Here is a 24,812-nt window from a genome sequence, read left to right as displayed (position 1 = left end):
TTTTGAATTTATTGAACAAATCATGAGGCTAACTTCTTTCGCATGCGATGTATTACATAAAATTCAAAGTATGAATGATCACTGATGTATTTATTTTTAGTGAGAATGTGTACGATATCTAGGACTGCCATGTATGTTCTTGCTTTACATTACCCATCATTCAAACAGTGTTTGAAATGCATGAGGAAATTTTCCACCTGCCGAAAGTTCAAGTTATCAGTTTTCATATCAAAACAAATAATATCCTAATATAGAATGCTCATTTGTACTGATTCAAAAAATATCCTGAAGGTTTTATTTCTGTTTTATTGTGTTTCTCTTCCAGAAAAGGCGACAAAAAAGGTATTACTTTTAGCATCCGCTGTGGCGGTTTGGCAGTATTGGCAGCATCAGCCAAACTTTGTGCAGACAATAATTTCAGTATGTTTTATCGTATCATGATGCAACTTGATGACAGTGATAGGGCATAATGTCAAGGTCAAGTCTTTAAAATTTAAGCCCGCACTTGGTACCAGATCAAACGCATTTTTCTAAAAAAGTGTAATAAAGGGCATTTTTAATTCCAATTTGAGGCATATAAATAAAAGAATAATTGTTTGTCTCAGTGTAAGATAGCAATATATATCACCTCAGTAACACCTAAAATGAATATTTCACTCGTGGCATAGCCACTCGTGAAATATAAATTTTGGTGCTCACTCTGTGAAATATATATTATCTTACACTGAAACAAATAATTGTCCGCTATCTAACTCATTAAACCTTCATGAAATGATCAATAGTTTTACCCTACATTTCTCAGTACTAAGCTTTCATTCCTGGAAGTGGGACTAAGTATAAGGTCTGGTTTAATTAATTGCCTTATTTACAATGAACAGGCACTGTGAGGTATTTTTGTTAGTGAAAACACACCTTCCTTTGCATCAGTCTAGAATGATGTATTTTTAATGAGAAACTACTGAAGATGTGATTAAAAGTGGTGATCAACAAGGATAATAAACATTGATCTGATACATTTTTCATGACAAATCAGAGGTCACCCTTATCACGGGAGGTTGTTGAGTTGGTGCACTAAACTCAGCATATTTATCCAATGAAAGAACACCAGCCCTGAGTAGATTTTCATCTCCCTGAAAACCAGCATTTATGATCAAGCCTATCATGTGCCCTGGTATAGTGACATTACGAAGTGAGAAATGGTTTGAACCAGATAAAATACTTCTTTGTATAAATTAGTGTTTGTTGATATACATTTATAAAATCAAGCATGCTCAGGCTTGGCACATGTTTGCGACCACATTAATTTGATAACTGCTTGTTATCAAACATCAACCTGCTTAGGCCCCCCCCCAAAAAAAACCTTTGTTTCCGGTAACCCAACCGACCCTATTTTTTCCTCGCCGACCCTAATCTTTTTCATAGGCATAAAAGTAAAAAATCAAAAATTAAACATCATTGTTATTTTCGTTGTTTGTCTGTCTCTGTTCCCGGAGAATAAACTTTCATTCCTGATAATGTATTACTGAGATGCTTTGTCAACAGGGTGTTTAAATAAAATGGCAGGGTACGGAATGAACCCCGTCCGATATCATCAAATTGACAAACAGTGTGTGTATACCACGTGATAAATGAGTCATAAATGCTACATCGGAAGGCAATTTTGATTTGAACAAGAGCTGTCACCGAGACAGCGCGTTCGACTATTCCGCCGCTTTTCAATGTAAGGATTGAAAAGTTTTGGCGAAACATGCATGGATCACTGTTAGATTAGATTTCAATGCAATACATGGTGTGCTGAGATATAAACATAAATGTGGTTCCATGCAAAATATTAACGAGAATTTCTAAGTCTAATAATAAAGGGCCATTATTTGCAAAATACAGTTATCTAACTTGGTTATTCAATTAAGTTGGGTGGTTGAATACCATTGTATAAGGTCTCAATGCAATACATCAAATAGTTGCTGAGATATTATCCTATGTGTGCTAACATGCAAGACCTTAACCAGAATTTCTAAGTCGCATAATAAAGGGGCAAAAATTATATATTATAAAATATAGAGTTATCTTACTTGATTAAATAAGAAGGTTAAATAGATGGGAGCCTGTGTGTAAATTTTCAATGCAATACATGAAGTATTCGCTGAGATATTGACTTAAAAGTGGTTACATGCAAAACCTTAACCAGAATTTCTATGTCGAATAAAAAAGGGGCCATTATTTTAATTTAATGCAAACTGGAGTTATCTTACTTGGTTATTTAAGTAGATGGTTGAGTACCATTGTATAAAGTATCAATGCAATCCATCAAGTAATTGCTGAGATATTACCGTATTATATCATGTATAGGACGCTAGCATAGATAGGACGCAGGCAAAATAATAGTTGAAAAAACGGGTAAAAACCCTTAATATATAAGATAGGACGCAGTGGAAAAATGTCAAAATTGGAGCCGAAAAATTGAGGTTGCTCAAGTATTTATAACATATATTGAAGTAAAAAACAAACAAAAAATTGTATATAAGGCATAATTCTATAACTGTATTGTGTATTTCGATAATTATCGTCGTATTTCGGTAATTTAGCGTACACGACAATGATATGTCTTGACATTTTGAGAACATTCATGCATATTACAAATGCCGTAATATTCCCGACACGCCTTCTGACTGACAGTCAACCGTTGCAATAGTCCCCACATGCCTTCTGAATAACAGTCAACCGTTGCATCCGTTGCAATAGTCCCCACATGCCTTCTGAATAACAGTCAACCGTTGCAACCGTTGCAATCGCAACTGTGTATTGTCAAAACGGATGATTGTTTTGTTAAGGCGTGTCGCTACGCGGATTAAAGCATGTCGGCATAATTAATGCGTGTCAGTAATTAGCCTTGCCAGCGGAAGGCACGTCGGGTAAAGTGCGAACAAACAACCATACGGTATTACCATCGCAATAGTTTGTTCTATTGATGTATTTCTAATGACAGACAGCGGGTGTTTTTCACACCTTCGCACATTTGAAAAGATTTGATATTTTTGACCTGAAAAGGACTTGGAAAAAAATGGGAAAAACAGATGAAATTCTAATAGCATAGAAAGGACGCAAGAAATTTTTAAGACGAGAATTGGGGGTAAAAAAGTGCGTCCTATGCATGATATAATACGGTAACCTATGTGTGTTTACATGCAAAACCTTAACCAGAATTTCTTAGTCAAATAATAAAGGCCCATAATTTGCATTATATTCAAAAAAGTGTTATCTTGGAATACATATCTAATTTTTCAATGCAATACATGATATATTTGCTGAGTTATTGACTTAAATGTGGTGACATGCAAAACCTTAACCAGAATTTCTAAGTCAAATAATAAAGGGCAATTATTTTGCATTAAATGCAAACTAGAGTTATCTAACTTGGTTAATTATGTAGGTTGGATGGTTGACTACCATTGTATAAAGTCTCAATGCAATACCTCAAGTAGTTGCTGAGATATTAACCTATGTGTGCTTACACCCAAACCTTAACCAGAATGTCTAAGTCGAATAATAAAGGGCAATTATTTGCATTAAATGCAAACTAGTGTTATCTAACTTGGTTAATTTAGTAGGTTGGATGGTTGAGTACCATTGTATCAAGTATCAATGCAATACCTCAAGTAGTTGCTGAGATATTAACCTATGTGTGCTTACACGCAAAACCTTAACCAGAATTTTTAAGTCGAATAATAAAGGCCTATTATTTGCATTATATTCAAATAATTGTTATCTAACTTCATTAATTTAGTATGTAAGATAGTTGGGAATACATATCCAAAGTTTCAATGCAATAACTGATGTATTTACTGAGATAATGACTTAAAGGTGCTTACATGCAAAACCTTAACCAAGGTGTGACGCCAACGCCGACGCCACCGCCGACGCGAGGGTGAGTAGTATAGCTCTCCTTATTCTTCGAATATTCGAGCTAAAAATGATTTTAAACAAAGATAACTTCACCATTTTAAATGAAACATAGCGCAGTCTACGCTGCTTACGGAGAATTTGATCGAGAGTTTAGTTTCTTAAGACACTTCGACAAACCTTTTCACAATACGGCCGTCTGACGGAGCACTGTCAAAACATTATTTTGGAAACAGGTTTGTCGAAGTGTTTGATGAAACTAATGACCTCATCAAATTTTTGTAATAAAACAAATGCGGGGCTCTTTAAGCGGCATAGACTGCCCTTTGTTTCATTTAAAATGGTGTTGTAAATGAAAAGTTATCTTTGATTTTAGTCTTCATTTCAAGCAAATTTTTGCCTTCTGACGTAGCATGTATGACGTTATTTATCACATGGTATACACACACTGGCAAACGCATGTTTATGATCCAAACATGTGGTTGATCACAGGACACACATTCTGCTGTCTTTATAATGAAAATTTGTAGGATATAGTTCGCGGTGTTATTTATCCATGTCCAAAATAGAACTTACTTTTTTACATTATAGGCTTTGCGTATTTATGCAGGCTTCTTACGATTAGGCTTTGCGAATTTATGCAGGCTTAACTGCGAGGTTCACATTTCATTAATCGTTTCATTAATTTATCCGCAGTTATCAATGGTTATTTATTTCGCCTAATTTAAGTCCCATCAACTGAAATCCAAACAAAAACATTCGAAAGTTACAAAGAACAACACATAAGTTTGAAGGAATGTGTCGGCTGCAGATCAAACGGTACAATTTGTGACGTCAGAGCACCAGCGGTAATAAGATCAAAGACGCATGGCTATGGTTTGTATTTAAATCAGTCAGTCGGATACCGTATGATACCATTTGATTGCCAGGATTTCGTCTAGTTTGGAAAGAAAATACCATACGATCGAAAAAATATAATAATCAATAATCGTCGTCTTGGAATCTTAAAACAATGACCGAAATGTTTGAATTCACTACAAATATGAATGAAACTTTGATTGTTACCAGAATTATGATTAATTATTAATAATAAAATAAGAAACGTAAAACAAATCCATATTCGCTTTTACTTGTTCTATTATTAACCTAACTCCACATAAGGAGCTCACAGTTGACAAGAAAATCGGCGATTTTCTTCAATCAAATCAACAAATTTAGTTGATAAATGACTGTTTCGCTAGAACATCATCATAGATTTGTAGAAATTGAAGTGCTGGATTTGTTCTAAAAAACGATCGCGTCTTATAAAGCAGTATTGTATAAAAAAAAACCACCAAAGTTCATGGGCAAAATTGGTGGGAAAATACGGTAGTAAAAGGTAAGGAAATGATTTCAGACATTAAACAATGCTGTTCTTTTCTGACTTTTTGTTAATTATGGAAAGCTTAGATATAATATAATTGATTTGATGCAACAGAATTTCGCATGAAATCGAAACTGGAAAAAAAAAAAAAAAAAAATCCCGACTGACCGACCCTAATTTTTTTCGCTATTGTTACCGGAAACACAGGTATTTTTTTATTTGGCCTTAGTGTTCAAAATAATGGTTTATTTACTGACCCAAACTCTGTTAAAATCATCTGTTTTACCAGATTAAAATAATATTGTCTGACTAAATTTAAAAATGCTACTATACCCCACTGGACAAAATAAAATTTAAAACACTAATTAAACTCAATGTAGAGTTTAACTAAACAATTTGCATTAGGGGTTCCTAGAATCTGTGAACATGATCAAGAAAATAATCCCTCCGCATCTATAGGTAAATAAAATGGTTTAATATGATGATTTCCATTTTGTGAAAAGCATGAGGAAATCGATGTTCATAAAAAATCTTCATGTCAAGGTCCAAATACTCTAGTCGAGTTGACACAAACATGAGTGTTGATCATAGCTTCACCTTTTACGTATCTTTAACAATAATGTTTATTTACATACATGTATAAAGAGATCTTATATGTTATGGGTCAAATTAGTAAATCTGCCATCCAACTGTCAGCAATAAAAGTTTATATAACTATAAAACTGCCAACATGTAGAATTTATAAAATATTACTTATACACTTATTTGAACAAAACTGGAAAAACAGAACGGAAACCATCCAAGCTATGAAAAGCTTTTACTAAAAGCATTTATTTTTATCACACACAAATATTACAAGATACTAATATAACCCATTGCTCATGATAGGGTTTCTAATTTAAATTCAACCGGAAATTATCATCATCAAAAGATGACACAAATGTCAGTGTCCTCAAAGAGTACATTAAAAAGCCATTACATGCAATAGTTATATGCGATGTTTCATAATCTGCTGTTTGTCACCAAAAAAGTTCCGGTTTCAAGTTTAAGTTTCAGGAAATTATACTAAAATGGTCAATTATGACACTATCAAAAATAGATCTTGTTCATGGAAAAACCAAACTTTATGTGCAAATCATTGTGTGCAAATCATTGAATGGACCTTTTCAAACTGTGAGCTACGACATTGTTTTGAAGGGCGTATCTTTACATCTAAAACTGCACAAACTTCAAATATGTTTTCAAATATGTTTGTTTTGTATGCATGTGTAAAATGAGCAGGCAAAACACCTTCATGGCACACAAAATTCCTCTAACTTTCAAAACTGCTTTGTAATGCATTGCACCAGTGAACCGATAAATATCGATTACACTTCATTATCTTTTTGTTGAACAATCGTTTCAAAAGACAGGTCCCCTTGCTTTTGTTGTAAAAATATTTTTGAAGATAATTGTATTCTGCACGCTTTGTGAATAATGAAATCATCAAAAGTGGAAGAATAATACAAAATGTGTACCACTTTATGTAATAAAGCTATAATACTTTAAGTAAACATGGCCTCCATATGCTCAACGTGCTTAAATCTAAATGTCATATATCATTTTGAAACTTGGCAGATTTAGCATAGAATAATACAATGAAATTGTCAGAAGACAAATTGAACATATTGCACCATGACTTAATTGTCATTTTGGTCATAACCGATTATTTCTGTTCAACAATTATGAAATAACATTCAAACAAATCGACATAGATTCATCCTTAAGCTCAGTGGTACATATGATAGGTAAATTTGACAAGAGATGTTTGTAAGCCATGTATAACACCCTCAATATGGCAGCCAATTAGTCATTTTGCATTAACGGTCTGTGGGGTTATATAAGGTAATGACCAACATCCCTTCCAAGTTTGAGGTCAGAAGGTATAGTAATTCACCAGTTCTAAATGTTGGTATAGGAGTTGATGAGTAATAGTTCCCAATAAAACATGTATGGGTCATCTGTTGGGCATGACCAACCTCTCACCATGTTTGAGGACAGTAGGCTCAAGCATACCCTAGATAGCAATTGACAAGCTTTTTGTGCAACGACGACAAAATCAATAGCGGTCATCTGCTGGGCATAACCAATCTTTCTTTTAAGTTTGAAGCATACCCTAGATAGCAATTGACAAGCTTTTTGTGCAACAACGACAAAATCACAGCGGTCATCTGCTGGGCATAACCAATCTTTCTCCCAAGTTTGAAGCCGTAAGGCCCAAGCATGCGCCAGTAACCAATCAGACTAGGAGAGTGTAAGAATCTTGAACTCCTTACCGTATGACCCTTGAGGGTGCCGGAATGTCTTTCTTCAGGAACTTCTGCAGCACATCCCGTATGTCAGACGCAATCTGGTCCTCAGAGAGGGACTCCATGTATAGGGCCTCCTTTCCACACACCCAGGCTGCAACAGAACACAGACTGCATGGTAAGTACAGAGTAGGCTTGTCAGACATAATGTGAAAGTTACATTGAACTGTAGAGATACACCTCATGCAGACATGTTAACTGTGGACACAGTTAAACACACACACACACATGCATGCAAGCAAGCACGCACACCTGAAGGGTGTTTGTATTTTAGCTGAACCTGAATCAGACTGGGAAAATGATGGAATTGGTCTTCTAAACAAAGAAATGCAAATTATACTTTCTCAAAAAACAGCTTTTTCTCAAAGTGATGTTAGAAACAAGAAAGAAAAAGTCTTCGAAGAATGTAATAATGAAATGAGAAACAGTATTGCTAATGTGCATTGGTATTGAATAATCTCGTTGGTATAAAATAACCTCAAGGAGGCCCTGGCATTAAGTATAGATTATCGCTTATATGGAGGTCTTAATGGAGATAAAACAAGCAAGCCTTAGCTTTATAATATTTGATTAATTTAAAAAATACTGCCATCCCTTTATGGTTCTAAAATATTAATTGCTTTTAATAACAACCACCGTTAAGTATTATAAATGTTCAAAATACACAGTGGCAATGGCCTAATGAATGAACGGCGCAATCCAGTTCAGGTTGGAAAAACTGTAACAGTACATTACTTCAATTAATTCAGACAGAAGGGCTTATTGCTGCGCACTCAGCATTACTTGTATCCACTTTAATAACATTAATTATACAAAAACAACAGGCTGTAACTGTTATATATAGCATTGACTGATTAATTGCCAGTCATGCCATCATAAACATTTTCGGGACCCAACCAATGCAATATTTCATCACTGCTTCTACCATCATAGTTTAAAATGATCGGATCATCTTGATTCTTAATGACAAGACTAAGTGTTTATACTCACGTCTCGACCAATAGGATCGCTGGACAGATTTACATGTCATCATTTAAAAGAGCTCTTACAATGCAGATGACAATGCTGAATTTACATTTGGTAACGAAAACAACCACAAAATTCCTATTTAGTCATTAATAGTGGTTTTATTAGGTGAGTTATTAAGAAACTGGCACATGTACACAGGCACTCACACTATAGCCATTGTGAGGTATTTCTTGCTGAACACTAAAAAAGCATTTATTTTGGATCATTTAAACTTAATTGCTTACAAGACCGAAAATATAAGTCAGTGTCTGGCTTTTAACAATTATTTAATATAATATTCCTTGGGAAATTACTTTGTATGGACTAACATTAAAAACCAAAACATCCAATTTAACAACAAAACAATATACAGTATCATTCATAAAAATTGGGTACAACCATAATTGGTTTATAAATTATATCAAATTTACAATTCTAACGAGTTTGTATGACTCTTTTCCCCTTCAACTTTGTATGCATCGTTTGACATAAACTTTTCACAAAGGGTCACCGCTAGATTTTCATATTATTAAATGGTATTTTTGACAAAAATATTAGCATATAAATGTATACTTATATAAATTATGCTCTGTGGGGATTTATAGAAATTATCAGTGAAAAATGTATATTTCACTGTTTCAAATACTCAAATATTATTTTAATAATTTCTGGGCCCTGTTACATATATTTATGGTCATCATTAGGACACTAGTAACAGAACAAGAGCAGTCGTAAGACAGCGCGCTCGACTACGCCGCTTTAACTTAGAATACAATAAAGATGTAATAATACCAAGTTTGGTCTCTTTATGTCAAACCTAACTAAAATTATTTGATACATAAGGTGACTTTGATGGTGCCCTCCCACCAGCCCGCTCAAACAATGACGCAAGTCATTCAAATAACTTGATTTCCCATTATGAAAATGTGGTTAAGAATATACAAATATGCCTTTCAAAGGAAATTAAAAAAAAAATAAAAAAATCAAAAAAAATCAAGGGCCATAATTTGTTTTTAGGCTTAAAACGGAGTTCTTGTTGTAAGATGGTCGTAAATAATTTTGAATTTTATTAAGTGCATTTAATGAACAGTATAGAAGTTTTTTTTATTAAAATCCCAACTTGCCCTTAACTTTTACTTGCCTAAAACTTTAACCTAAGTCAATCAGGGGCCATAACTTGTATTAAGGATATGGAGTTATGTAACCTCATTGGGTGATGGTCGTGAACAATTGGGTGAAGTATTAAGTCAAATGAATGAAGGGTATAGAAGTTATTTATAAATATCCCAACCTGCCCTAAAACTTTAACCTATTAGTTCCATAGTCAATCAGGGGCCATAATTTGTATAAAAGATAATATGGAATTATCTAACCTCATTATGTGATGGCTCTGAACATCTGTGTGAAGTATTAAGTCAATTGAATGAATGGTATTGGAGTTTTAAGTGAAAATCCCAACTTGCCCTAAAACTTTAACCTGCCCTAAAACTTTAACCTAAGTCAATCAGGGGCCATAACTTGTATTTAGGATAATATGGAGTTATGTAACCTCATTATGTGATGGTCCTGAACAACTGTGTGAAGTATTAAGTCAATTGAACAAAGGATATAGAAGTTATTAATAAATATTCCAACTTGCCCTAAAACTTTAACCCAAGTTCCATAGTCAATCAGGGCCCATTATTGTGTAAAGAATAATATGGAGTTATCTAACCTAATCATGTGATGGCCCTGAACAACTGCGTGAAGTATTAAGTCAATTGAATGTAGGGTATTGGACTTATAAGTGAAAATCCCAATTTGCCCTAAAACTTTAACCGGATGCCGACGCTGGGGCGAGTAGTATAGCCCACCTATTCTTCGAATAGTCGAGCTAAAAATTGGCCTTGATAAACATTTATATGTGTGCATGGACATTGGTTACAAAATTACAGGCCTTTTGATACATACATATGTGGATGGACCCTGGTAACAGATGAATGGGCCTTGTTATACAGACATATGTGGATGGACCCTGGTGACAGATTTATGGACCTTGTAATACATATATATGTGGATGGACCCTGGTAACAGATTTATGAGCCTTGTTATACATACATATGTGGATGGACCCTGGTAACAGATTTATGAGCCTTGTTATACAGACATATGTGGATGGACCCTGGTAACAGATTTATGGGCCTTGTAATACATACATATGTGGATGGACCCTGGTAACAGATTTATGGGCCTTGTAATACATACATATGTGGATGGACCCTGGTAACAGATTTATGAGCCTTGTTATACATACATATGTGGATGGACCCTGGTAACAGATTTATGGACCTTGTAATACATATATATGTGGATGGACCCTGGTAACAGATTTATGAGCCTTGTTATACATACATATGTGGATGGACCCTGGTAACAGATTTATGGGCCTTGTAATACATATATATGTGGATGGACCCTGGTAACAGATTTATGGGCCTTGTTATACATACATATGTGGATGGACCCTGGTGACAGATTTATGGGCCTATGTGGATGGACCCTGGTAACAGATTTATGGGCCTTGTTATACATATATATGTGGATGGACACTGGTGACAGATTTATGGGCCTTGTTATACATACATATGTGGATGGACACTGGTGACAGATTTATGGGCCTTGTTATACATACATATGTGGATGGACCCTGGTGACAGATTTATGGGCCTATGTGGATGGACCCTGGTAACAGATTTATGGGCCTTGTTATACATACATATGTGGATGGACACTGGTGACAGATTTATGGGCTTTGTTATACATACATATGTGGATGGACCCTGGTAACAGATTTATGGGCCTTGTTATACATATAAATGTGGATTATTCAAAGCATCTGCATCAACATCTTTATTGTTTGTTTATATATGCTTATGATACACCGAACCATGCCATTTGTAAAAACAGAACTTTTGTTAGATAAAGTACATGTGTACTTAGTGACAGTCATTAACTTGGTCATCTTTTTATGAAAAATATGACTTGATGTGACATCAAAATGCCCGAAATATATCATAAAGGACAAATAATACATAAATCAAACACATGAAATTTATAAGACTTGCCCAGAGGTCACCATCAGATTAATGTGACAATTAACATCAGGGCCATTTGCATTTATTACAGCTTACCAAATATTTCTGGACAAATTGAGCTATATTATTTAGTAACTTAAGTTTTATAAGGCACTAAAATAAACATCTTTACAAGTTTATATGATAAAATAATTGAAATTAATGTTGAGACTTTTTGTTTATGCAAAACAATATTGGATGTGTTCATCGATACCATTATTTCCATTTATAGCAGTAAAGGACACATGCCTTTTATAATATTTTCTGATTTTACAAATTTCAATGATTTGAATCTTGCATATTTCAGGCTCACAAAAACTTGTATAGGTTTTTGTAGTTCTGCATTTCTGATAATAGGCTTGGCATGGGGCTTTTGTGGCCGTGTGAACAAATTTTACAATTCCAGGCAAAGAACTTGTGGAGGTTTTGGGAGATATTTTACTAGCTAATGGATTTAACTATGAAACCATGTGCTATTAAGTTTACTCATACCAAACATAATTTTAAGTATATATTCAAACAGGCCAATCAAAGTCAAGCATTTTCTTAACAACAGATTCCGCTTATAAGTGTACTCGTCTTGACTTACAGAGGTGATCATGACGTCAAACTAAATGATCTTAACTAACCTCCGTTTTAACGATACATTTAGCTGGCTCATACTCCCTTGGAATAAATGAGTTTTATTTGTAATACATTAACAGTTTTACTATACTTTACACACATTATTCAACTGATTTTTTGATAGATGGACAACTGGCACATGGTCAATTCTAAGTTTGAGAAAAGCATCGATACTTACAAATATTAATCATCCTAATGTTTGAAATTATATTTCTGTCTACTGATGATGAGCCTGTCTGTTTAGATCAGCAGATTTAAATGGCAAATAAGTAATATAACAGGCGACTACTTCAAAACTGACTAAAATAATTAAATATGGGGTATTTGCAAAATACTGCGATTTCATAGGACAAAATTTAATTTCAAAATATAGGTGTTCAGATTTCACAAGGTCAAGCAACTATATATATAAGTTTAATATAGTCATTTATATGGGCTTCATGCCAATGATGCATGTTCAAATTTATAATTATATAATGGAGGTCATGTTATAAGGACAATTTACCACAATGAATGTTCTCTTTATGATAAAAACCCTACACACCACTTTTAGTGAGTGATAGGGACACTTTATCAAAATGTTTGGTTTCAGTATAATAAATTATAAATCTCATACGCCACTTAGGTAAACTGTAAGTCATATAAACAGACAATTAACTAATTTGGTTGGACAAATGAACAGAAAAATAATGGCAAAGCTCAGACATTCCATAAAAAAGTGATATTACAACAATGAAATAACTTATACCAACACAACAGATGGTTTTCACATATGCAAACCATTCACGTCAATGAAAGATAGTTACACGTCAATGAAAGACGTACGCTATATATAGAACTTGATCACCTTGTCAAATGCCCATTGATAAACAGTATTTTTGCCTAAGATAACATCTGTTATGGATGCAGATGTTGCCAATTGTTGCTGAAACTGCGTATCTCATTGTACGGAGGTGGGGGAACATGGCATAAACAAAAGTACAGTCAATCGTCATGTCAACATCATACGTCCTCATGTGAAACTGAAGCCAAAACAATGCAGTCATAATAACAGTACTTTGCCAAGATTTTATTATTAAAGTCATTTTATTTAAACTGAGGCTTTTTAATGAAAGACTCAAGCATTAAAGGAGTACATTAAAATTTCCTAGGTTTTAAAGTGTTCCACGAATGACTTCAGTCTAAATTAACAAAATTAATACCTGTAAGCCCCACTTGGCTATCGGGCTTAGAATGTTCCAAATATACTAAAGATGTCTACTTTTTTATATAAACACAAAGTCATCTGCAATGCAGGAAAAAATAGCAGAAAAAACAAAGCCAATATAAATCCCATGAAAGAGGAAAGCAGCTCACATCGGTTTTTTAAAAGCATTAAATTACTTGATCTTAAAAAGTATTAAAGTTGAACAACGTTGGCTCGAAATCCAAGGGACCGGCAAAAATACCCGGAGCCTCTGAAAATTCGAGCCAAGCTGGAATTCTTACATTAATTAGTTACAGATTGGTCATTTACATTCAGTTCAAGCCAACAAGGAAATCGAGTGGAGCGAGTTCGAGTCAACAGGGTTTGACAGTAGTCCAAACAACAATCTACTTAAAATATTGAACACTCAATTAATGTGGCATACAGGCCGGTTGATGTAAACACTTATTATGAGGACAGATGACTGTATTTGTTTGCACTAGAAAACTAGAAACATGGGTCAGAAACAAAACTGACAGCTGTAATAAGAACCCAATATCACCAAAATTTCAATATCAGTCTCAAGTGGAGTTTTTCTCATAGAATGTGCTGGATGAAACTTTTGTCAATATTTCAAAGAAAAGTACGAGTTTTAGAGCAAAAAGGTAGATGAATAATTGCTTAGTTTGATGTTGAGATCTAACTTAAGTATTTTTGTGATGTTGAGAGGCCTGTTCTAATAGGAGTACATTACATTTCACAATTACATTTCAGAAAGAAGAGCTCCCCTTCAGCCATGTCTTGAACAGCTGAACTGTTGATAAACATGACCCAGTTAGATTTCAAAACTAGCACAATCTATATTTAGCTAAATGACATCATTGATGCTGAACAGTCAATCCCCAATGTTGTTGATATTGGTGTCAGTCTGTTTCTAGAACAAACTTATTTCGGTTATGGCAATAGCCTGTTTACCAACAGTTATGTTGACATTTTGATAGACCAATAGAAATCAGTCAATATATCATGCAGTTTTAACATGGCGTACTTCAAAGCCATTAACCTTAATACAGGAAATACAAAATAACACTGACAAGCTTTCACACTTTATTTAAAAACATTCTTTAGTAGATCTGTATTGAACTGGTTTAGTTATAATATATTTATATATTATTATTAGTTATAAAACAATTAAATAATAGCTGAAATTGCAAAAAAAATGTATTTAAACATATACTTATCTTTCAAATGCAACGGGCGGATGGGAAAAACCCAACCTAAGTGCACATGTAGAAGTCTTGCTATTCTTTATAATACAACCTACATTTTCAGCCAATGAAATTGCAGATTCAATACAATGTGTCAGACAATGAGGTTGTATTCTAAGTCCGATAAATGATCTAAGTAATATCATAATTATTAAAAAGAGCTTGTTGGTTACATTCTTAATCATTAAGACCTTACTTCATGTCATCTAACTACTACGTAAAAAAAAAAAATATCAATGCTCCCTATTAATTGGACTTGTTTTCTCCAGTTCAGTAATTTACTACTTGGAATTAACAATTCTGTGAACAACAAACACAAATAGCATAAGGTTTCTATAGTGTTTTTCTTCTTTTCCAAGAAAACTCAGTGTTGACCCACAAAATAAACTATTCCCAGAAAATGTCAATAGAATCAAAACAATACCCCTAATATAACAGTTTAACAACAATAAATCTTTTTTTTATTATCAACCCTGCCTTTACAAACTACATATTTTTTTCTGAGAATGCTTTTAATTCATGTTAACAAGGCAACATATTCAGTTTGAGTCTTGAATTAAATCCAAGTTGTTTTAATGGACTTTTATGTACATGTTAAATTGCAAACTATGATACATTTTATTATTTTATTATTGATATGTTCTTAATGTTCGAGATACTGTGACAAGGTTTTGTCACATAATATTTGTTTTATATATGTGTGTGTTTACTATATTTTAGAGTTAGTTTTGTTTCAGTTTTTATGTCTCTATGTTTTAGTATATCTGATATGTTCTTTGATTATCAATAATATCTGTATATATTACTTTTAATGCACATTTCATTTTAACCAAATTTGCACATTTTATGTTTACCATATTTGACAATGTAATTGATTTTCATTGTTGTATATCTTCTTTAGCTATTTGTATACAAGGTAAATAATTATAAAACAGTTGACAATAAGCAACATTAGACCACCTTTGTCACTGTAAAGTAATAAACCAATATCAAAGTTTTTACAATAAAACCTAATAAGAAAATCATGGCTAGCAACCTTTGACATACAATTTAAAAGAGATTTTTATGACATTTTCGTTTTATTACTTGCTATGTTAACTACATAAGCAACAGAACATGAACCATTAAGATAAAGATCGCTGACTTATTTTCTATGTAATATTTTATTCAATGCTTTTTAGTAATTATTTGATTTGTAAATAACTTGAATATATAATTATATCAAATATACCTTTTTCATTTAATTCAAGTATATTGTAATTACTTAGCATGTTTTCCTCATTTGGTACTCTCATATATCAAGTGAATTTTCCCCATGAAGTTATCACTTTATATTAATGATGTTAGGTTTCATGTTTTAGATATTGAAACATTTATATTGTATTGTATATAGATCATACTGCTACTTTTACTTCTTCAAATAAACTTCAACAACTGGACATCTTGTACTTTTTACAGCTATCCCTTAAACAACCGAATCAACACAAACTTTGGCAAAACAGAATTGACAAAGAAAAACCTTGGTAAAATACTTATACTTCCACATAATATTGTAAGAGCAAAACTGGAAAAGCTGCAGAGCAAGTAAAAAATGTCAGTTTCAAATTCTTTCTGGAAGTACTGCACTTTGTATCCCATACATTATTTAACACCCAAACATTGGAGATAGACTTAATTTCCTGGATTGATTTTGCCACGATGATGGTGCAAAGCCTGGAGTCTAGTGCCTGGGTAAATGGTCATGATAGCTGTGCAAAGCATGGGAGTCTGGTACCCAGGTGACTGGTCATGATGGTGCTGGCGCAAAGCCTGGAGTCTGGTACCCAGCTAGGTGACTGGTCATGATGGTGCTGGCGCAAAGCCTGGAGTCTGTTACCCAGGTGACTGGTCATGATGTTGCTGGCGCAAAGCCTGCAGTCTGGTGCCCGGGTGACTGGCCATGATGGTGCTGGCACAAAGCCTGGAGTCTGGTACCCTGGTGACTGATCATGATGGTGCTGGCGCAAAGCCTGGAGTCTGGTACCCAGGTGACTGGTCATGATGGTGCTGGCGCAAAGCCTGGATTCTGGTACCCAAGTGACTGGTCATGATGGTGCTGGCACAAAGCCTGGAGTCTGGCACCCAGGTGACTGGTCATGATGGTGCTAGCGCAATGCCTGGAGTCTGGTACATGGGTGGCTGGTCATGATGGTGCTGGCGCAAAGCCTGGAGTCTGGTTCCCGGGTGGCTGGCCATGATGGTGCTGGCGCAATGCCTGGAGTCTGGTGCCCAGTACTGGCCATGATGGTGCTGGCGCAAAGCCTGGAGTCTGGTACCCTGGTGACTGGTAATGATGGTGCTGGCGCAAAGCCTGGAGTCTGGTTCCTGGGTGACTGGTCATGATGGTGCTGGCGCAAAGCCTGGAGTCTGGTTCCCGGGTGGCTGGCCATGATGGTGCTGGCGCAAAGCCTGGAGTCTGGTTCCTGGGTGACTGGCCATGATGGTGCTGGCGCAATGCCTGGAGTCTGGTGCCCGGGTGACTGGCCATGATGGTGCTGGCACAAAGCCTGGACCCTGGTGCCTGGTTGACTGGCCATGATGGTGCTGGCGCAAAGCCTGGAGTCTGGTTCCCATGTGACTGGCCATGATGGTGCTGGCGCAAGGCCTGGAGTCTGGTGCCCGGGTGACTGGCCATGATGGTGCTGGCGCAAAGCCTGGAGTCTGGTTCCCAGGAGACTGGCCATGATGATGTTGCGATACATGGAGTCTGGTGTCTAGGTGACTGGTCGTGTTTGCTACGAAGTACTGGACACATACTAATGCAAATCTTTATACAAACCCCTTACATAAGGACAATGCATTCATGACAAACAATTTGAAAACAAAAGCAACAAACGACAGTATTTAAGGTACAGTATTACCTGTAAGAAATAAAGGTACTTTTATAATAACCACTGAAGGTTTTTTGTAAATTTCATATGAGAAGCACATGACCTTAAAGACGTGCAAGTTTTTTTCCGAGGTATATATATACAGCAATGCTGTAGCCTATACCAATCATGGATGGGTCAGTGAACAAGAGCCGTTGTAAGACAGCGCGCTCGACTTTGCCGCTTTGACTTAGAAGTGAATACAATAACAATGTAATATTACCAAGTTTGGTCTATTTATGTCAAACCTAACTAAAATTATTCAATACATAAGGTGACTTTGATGCTGCCCTCCCACCACCCAAAACATGATGCAAGTCATTCAAATAAATTGATTTCCCATTATGAAAATGTGGTAAAGAATATACAAATATGCCTTTCAAAAGAAATTAAAATAAAAAAAATAATAATAATAATAAAAAAAAAATCAATGACCATATAGTATAGCCCTCCTTGTTTTCCCTTAGTAAAAAACTGGTTAAGAATGTAAAAATGTGCCTGTCAAAAGAAATAAAAAAATTAAAAAAAACATTCGAGGGATATCATTTGTATTTAGGGTTAAAATGGAGTTATGTTTCTTGTTGTAAGATGGTCGTAAATAATTTTGAATTTTATTAAGTGCATTGAATGAAAGGTATAGAAGTTTTTTTTATTAAAATCCCAACTTGCCCTTAACTTTTACTTGCCTAAAACTTTAACCGAAGTCAATCAGGGGCCATAACTTGTATTAAGGATATGGAGTTATGTAACCTCATTGGGTGATGGTCCTGAACAATTGTGTGAAGTATTAAGTCAATTGAATGAAGGGTATAGAAGTTATTAATAAATATCCCAACCTGCCCCAAAACTTTAACCTGAGTTTCATAGTCAATCAGGGGCCATAATCTGTGTAAAGAATAATATGGAGTTATCTAACCTCATCATGTGATGGCCCTGAACAACTGTGTGAAGTATTAACTCAATTGAATGAAAGGTATTGGACTTATAAGTGAAAATCCCAACTTGCCCTAAAACTTTAACCGGACGCCAACGCCGGGGCGAGTAGTATAGCTAAAAATGTGGTTGGTCTATAATATTCATTATTCTATACATGACTGATTATTAATTTAGTGGATTTTTCTGATTGAGGAAAAATAGTTGTTTTTTAGGTACAGATTTCTTTAAAAGACAAGCGCTCTGCACGTCTAATAGGACATAAAATTTACAGTACATATGTAAATATGTAAAGTGTGAAGAAAACTTACAACCTTTTGTTGCAGAATGTGAAGAAGTTACAATTACATTATAACAGAAATAATAATCAACAAACCAAAATCTCAAAAAGGGTGCAAGAATTTGATCACCTGAATGATTAACAAAAATGATTAAGTAAAAGAAGCAAGAAATCTAAGTAAACTACACCATAATTAGTCTACAGGAATTAGATTAACAGGTTCAAACACCAAGCAGGAACAAGAAAAGATCAAGCCTCAGACAAGGATTAGATTAGGCAGTACATGGGCAGATCCAGGATTTGGCACAACTTCAGCAATTTTGAACATGTGCCCCCTCTCGCAGCTAAAATAGTTAAAAAAGATTTATGGTTTACCAATTACAGAGTTCAATTACCAATCAGTCTATCACCCACATCTTCTGTATTTCATGAAAGATCTCTAACACACTAAAAATCATTGTATTAACAGAAACTTTCAGACTTTGTCTAAGTGTTGAAATTACTCTGTCTAGCAATCTTTCCGATTAATTTAATCAAAGCGCTTACAGCATTGAAAGGCTTTCGGCCTGCAACGTTTTGTGAGTATAGTCATGTCATTGCAAAACAAATTAACATAAACATTTAAAGATAGTATATGCTTGCTCATGAATTTCTTCGCAAATACCTTTAGATTTTTATGCTGATACTCAATTAAAGCAAAACCATGGAGTATCAGTCACTTTAAATACTTATTTAATATGCGGAACATCTACATTTACAGCCAATAAAATTGCAGATAGGCAATCATTAAGTACTATATAGGCTTAATCATTTAAGATTTTCAGCTTTCCAGTTGTTTAAACATCCCCCCACTGCAACTCATTTGATTCACAATCCCTGCTTCAGATTATGCCTTGACAATGTGTCAACCAATGAGGTTGTATTCTAAGTCAGTTAGATGACCTGAATTAAAACTTAATGATAAAGAAGTGGTTGCTCGCTACACTCACTACGCCCGCTCTTTATCATTAAGAGTTTAATTAATGTCATCTAACTATTAAATAAAAAATATATATTCTTGAATGAATGTCAATCACAAAAAAGATTGATTATCTGATAGAAATATTATAATTTCATTTAACACATTTTGGTTTGATATCTTACGCCAAATGAGCATTTAATTGCATCTTCAATATGATGACCCATGTTTTTTCCAGGTTATTTAAGCGGGCTAATTTCGAGGACAAAACCTGTCCCAATATGATGACCCAGCTTCTATTTTTAACCGATAGGATCCCTGGACACTGCCAAAATAAAAACACCGATATATGCATGTATTTATTTTGTTTCAGTACGCTTTCCTTTAAGAACAATTTGCTTATTCTGCTTTTTATATTGCGTTTTGTAACTTTTTCATATTAAAATAAATTGCATTTTCAATCATTTTAATTGCGTAATTACGCAAACACGCAGTTTATTGACACTATTTTGACCTCACAACATATTATGAATACTGGTACTGTAAATTAGGTCGTTGACATCGCAGTTCTATGTCAGTGCTGGGGTTGATATGCCCGTCCACAAGTTACTTCTTCAAATGTTTAAAATGTTGATTCCGATTAACAATTATAAAAGTCTGTAGGTCTAGCAACCTAGAGCCCAAAACCCCTTTAGCAGTTTTGGATTTATCTGCGATGAAACAATTTTACTTACAGTATCATAGTCTCGGAAAATGGCATCACAGTTTTTCTCTATATCGGAGATTTCTTTTTTAATTCAGCCATTTTTACAAAACTGAAAATGATCACAACATCTGAAGAATTCTCTGACAAATTCATTTTCCTTCAAAGAAAAAATTGGTCCCTTCTTAAAGCCCCAGAAAGGGCCCCATTAGTATATTCATCAGGAAAAAGTCTGGCCTAAGACCCATAGATTACAGCTGCTGGAATTATTAACCCATGTCCTGAAAACAAGACGGGCATGACACAGCCAGGTCATTAAACCTCCACTATATTTTGAGAGCCTCTGACATAATGCGGAGACATACTCTCTCATTTTTGCCAAACATTTGAATGAAAATGACATGCAACACCAAATAGTGCTAAGCATTAGGCAAAAAAATTGTTTACGGCTTGCTTTAACAAATGGGATCATACATCCACAAATGGTCACAATTAATCATTGGTATTGCTTACGAAAACAATGACCAAACTAGAACTGTAAGCCAAAGGCTAACGAATACCCCCCAACCCTTCCCTGTCTAGGTTGTTTGCCCTGGCCTTAGTTATGGTATCATTAGAAAGGCCACCAAAGCGAATATTACCCCACTCCCACCCACCTCAGGGGAGATAACAAACCTGTTTCTCTCATTTTCACCATAAAGGGGTCATGATGAAAAATGACAAAGGAGTAGGCCACCAAAGCGAATATTACCCCACTCCCACCCACCTCAGGGGAGATAACAAACCTGTTTCTCTCATTTTCACCATAAAGGGGTCATGACTCCTGACAGGATATTTCAAAATGAAGGTGGACGGGTGAATTTGACAGTCTGCCAACCCAATTTCTGTTTACCCACCCCCACCACCTCCCCCCCACACATGAGTACCAAGGAAATAATACAGGTGCACAAAATCACATGTACAAAGGTTCACATCATGGTCATGGATAGCTGAAAGTTTGAGAAAAATATATTGAAAAATGACAAAGGAGTAGGCCACCAAAGCGAATATTGTAACAAATTTAAGGCCTGTATGCACCTAACTTCAGGACTTTTGATGGTCTTTTTAAGGACAAAATCAATTAAAGGTCTTTTTAAGGCCATGCAAACATTCTGATTAATACAGGTGCACCAAATCACATATTCAACAGTTCATATCATGGTCATTGACATCTGAAAGTTTGAAAAAGATTTATAGAAAAAATGAGAAAAAATGACCAAGGATTAGGCTAGACAAAGCTGTATAATTTTTGCCTATTTTAACTTATTCAGGGGCCATAATTGGAGACATGATCATGTGATTCCAACCACAATCACAGGGGCAAATGTTCTCACCATGGCTAAAAGTTTGAAAAAGATTCATTCAAAAATGACGAAGGAGTAGGACGAACAAAACTAATTTTACCCAATTTAACTCATTAAGGGGCCACAACTCCACTCAGGATCATGTGACTCCCACCAAATTCATGGAGGCAAAGGTTTACATCATGGCCATTAATATTTGAAAGTTTGAAAAAGATTTGCTCAATAGCTTCAAAGAAGAATCCTGGACAAAGCTAATTTTGCCCAACTCATTAAGGGGCCACAACTCCACTCAGGATCATGCGACTCTGACCAAATCCACGGAGGCACAGGTTTACATCATGGTCATTAATATTTGAAAGTTTGAAAAAGATTTGTTCAATAACGACAAAGATGAATCACGGACAAAAAAAACGGACGGACAGACGGACAGACGGACAGACGGACAACCCGATTCCAGTATACCCCCCCCCAAACTTTGTTTTGGGGGGTATAATTATTAATTGGTTTTAGTGGGCTAGCAGTCACACTAAGTAAGTAATTACTTAATTTTGCTTTACTAAATAATTTATTTGGCAAACGGGCTGCACCCAGCTGATGTAGTAAAGCAAAAATTAATAGTTATAGTTATTATTTAACTGTTATTCGCTACGCTCACTCCGCCAATTCATATTCATTAAGAATTTACTTCATGTCATCTAACTATAACTAAGTGTTTTCACTCAATTCTCGGCCTATGTGATCGCAGACAGATTCTAATTCAACAATTTAGAATGTTTCTGGCGAGAAAGCCACTTACCCATTTAAATTGGTTTTATGAAGTGAGTTGTTCAGTGGTGGGACATGCTCGCTGGCTTATAGTGTATAGATGCAATCGCGCTCAACACAAAGTTCTTAAGTTGTTGTTTTTTGTCCTGTTTATAAGACTAAAAATGATAAAGAACAATTACATAGTGTTTTAACTTTTATCATACATTCACTACCAAAATTTGAGAGAGTAAGTAGAATTTTTTTTTGTTATGTTTTTGCACACCAACCCTCAATTCTCTTAAGAAAGATATATGGAGAGGATAAAAAACATTGGCTTCGCAATGAATTTCCCAGCCAGTGACGCAGAATGCTGAACAAACCATTTTAATTGTGGCAATATTACATAGTTTTCTGAATCTGATAAAACTTGAAACATTCCACGTCACAGACCTGGTGCTACATATTATCAGTATGCCCCAGACCAAATTTTACACTGCTGATTTGTGGTTTTATATTGAAGTCTTGCCAAGAGCATGCAATCTGTATCTTGATTTTGTTATTTGAAATACTGACAAAGCATGTTTTATCTGACATGGGGGTTGCTGGTTTTATATAATTGATTAATATTACCATTTGAAATGTAATGTGAATTTGAAACACTTTTTTAGCTACAAATTAACATCCCAGTATGATGTATACGAGGGTGTTTGCCGTTAAATTGTCTGACAGTTTTATTGAAAACTTGTTAAGAGTTAAGTAAGACAATGCACAACGTACAACACAACACGAATGTCAATCCAGATAATCAATTTAGAAGTCATTGCCATCATAAGTTTTGAAGGTCAGAGACAACCAACTTTGTGCTTCTTTATGTATCATTTCTCATCATACAAATGAGTTTAGAAAGGCTATTGAATTATAGACATTAGTGCTTTGACATTTCTGTATATATTAAATATCACTACAAGACTTCATTTGGCTGGCTCTGAAAAATTGGAATATCGAACATATAACCTGCAGTTAGGGCTTACAGGCTTGTACTTATTTCAACCACTGATTCATCTAACTTACGGTAAATACATGTACAATTATGACACATGCTAATAATTATGAATTACAGGAACATCGATGCATGTTTGTTCCTTCTAAATACGATCAAAGGCACAAAGATGGTCCAAAGAACGCAGTTACCGGTATACCTTCAAAGTATGACACATACTCAATGGTCATGGTCACATATACTGAATTATTAATAGCAATATTGAATACAAATTAACAAGAGATCAATTTCCGATTGTACAGAGTAACTAATTATATTTAGGACTAATGTAAGTAATACTTCAGTTGTAAGGCCGATACAGAACGTGACATGAAAAGGTGGAGAATGTTTGTAAACAGAAGACCGTCTCTACACAAGGAGGCCTTGATCTGGTTCAACAACATGACCTAGACACAGACAAGGCCTATTATGATCATAAATACACCTTGCCAGGGTTATAAAACCATTCACTAATGTCATGAATAACTCTGTCGATTGATAAAGCTGTGCTACTGTTTACTTTTAGCTTTCTGTATTTACAATGGGTCTTTTGCCTTCTTTATAAGAAATAATGCAATCAATACCTATATGATTAACACAGCAATTGAAGCAGCCTCAACACTGAACTCAACTGATAGGGTGGAACAAGTGCAAAACATTCTACATCATTTCAGAATAGTGACAATGTCATAAAGAAAATGTTGAGTGCTCCCTACAGTTCACATATATAATCATAATAATGTCAGTTTGTCAGTGATCCAACCACAGAAGAGCAGTAAAGGCTGGGGAAATCCTGCATAAAAAACAGGAGAAAGTTGGATACAAGAAATCATTAGAACGATGTCAAGTAGTTCAGAGTTTCTGTCTAAATGATTTTATTATCCCACTTTCTTCTGATTTAAATGTGGAACATTTTATAATTATTATGTAAGGGTTCATTTTGGCAATATACAGAAAGTTGAACGAGCTCAAAGACACCACAATGTAATATTAATGTACCTTATCATATAACATTTACCATTAATAAACTGGCAATAAACAAGTCTCATTTTCAGATATTTTAACACAACCTGAACAAATTACATTATTT

The 24,812-nt window shown here is 34.9% G+C and overlaps 1 protein-coding gene across 1 annotated transcript in view; it reads right to left on the bottom strand.

Annotated features, from left to right (window-relative positions):
- The window catches only part of LOC128211228 (spermine oxidase-like), a 60,546-nt gene that overhangs the window by 21,513 nt on the left and 14,221 nt on the right, over positions 1-24,812 (bottom strand). The window contains exon 3 of the mRNA XM_052915780.1: positions 7,579-7,705. Within this exon, the coding sequence (XP_052771740.1) occupies positions 7,579-7,705 (127 nt within the window). The remainder of the gene's footprint in view (positions 1-7,578; positions 7,706-24,812) is intronic.

This window comes from Mya arenaria, chromosome 12 (assembly GCF_026914265.1).
Source record: "Mya arenaria isolate MELC-2E11 chromosome 12, ASM2691426v1".
Lineage (NCBI taxonomy): Eukaryota > Metazoa > Mollusca > Bivalvia > Myida > Myidae > Mya > Mya arenaria.
Note: the sequence above shows the minus strand (reverse complement) of the source record. Positions and strands in the feature narration are given on the sequence as shown.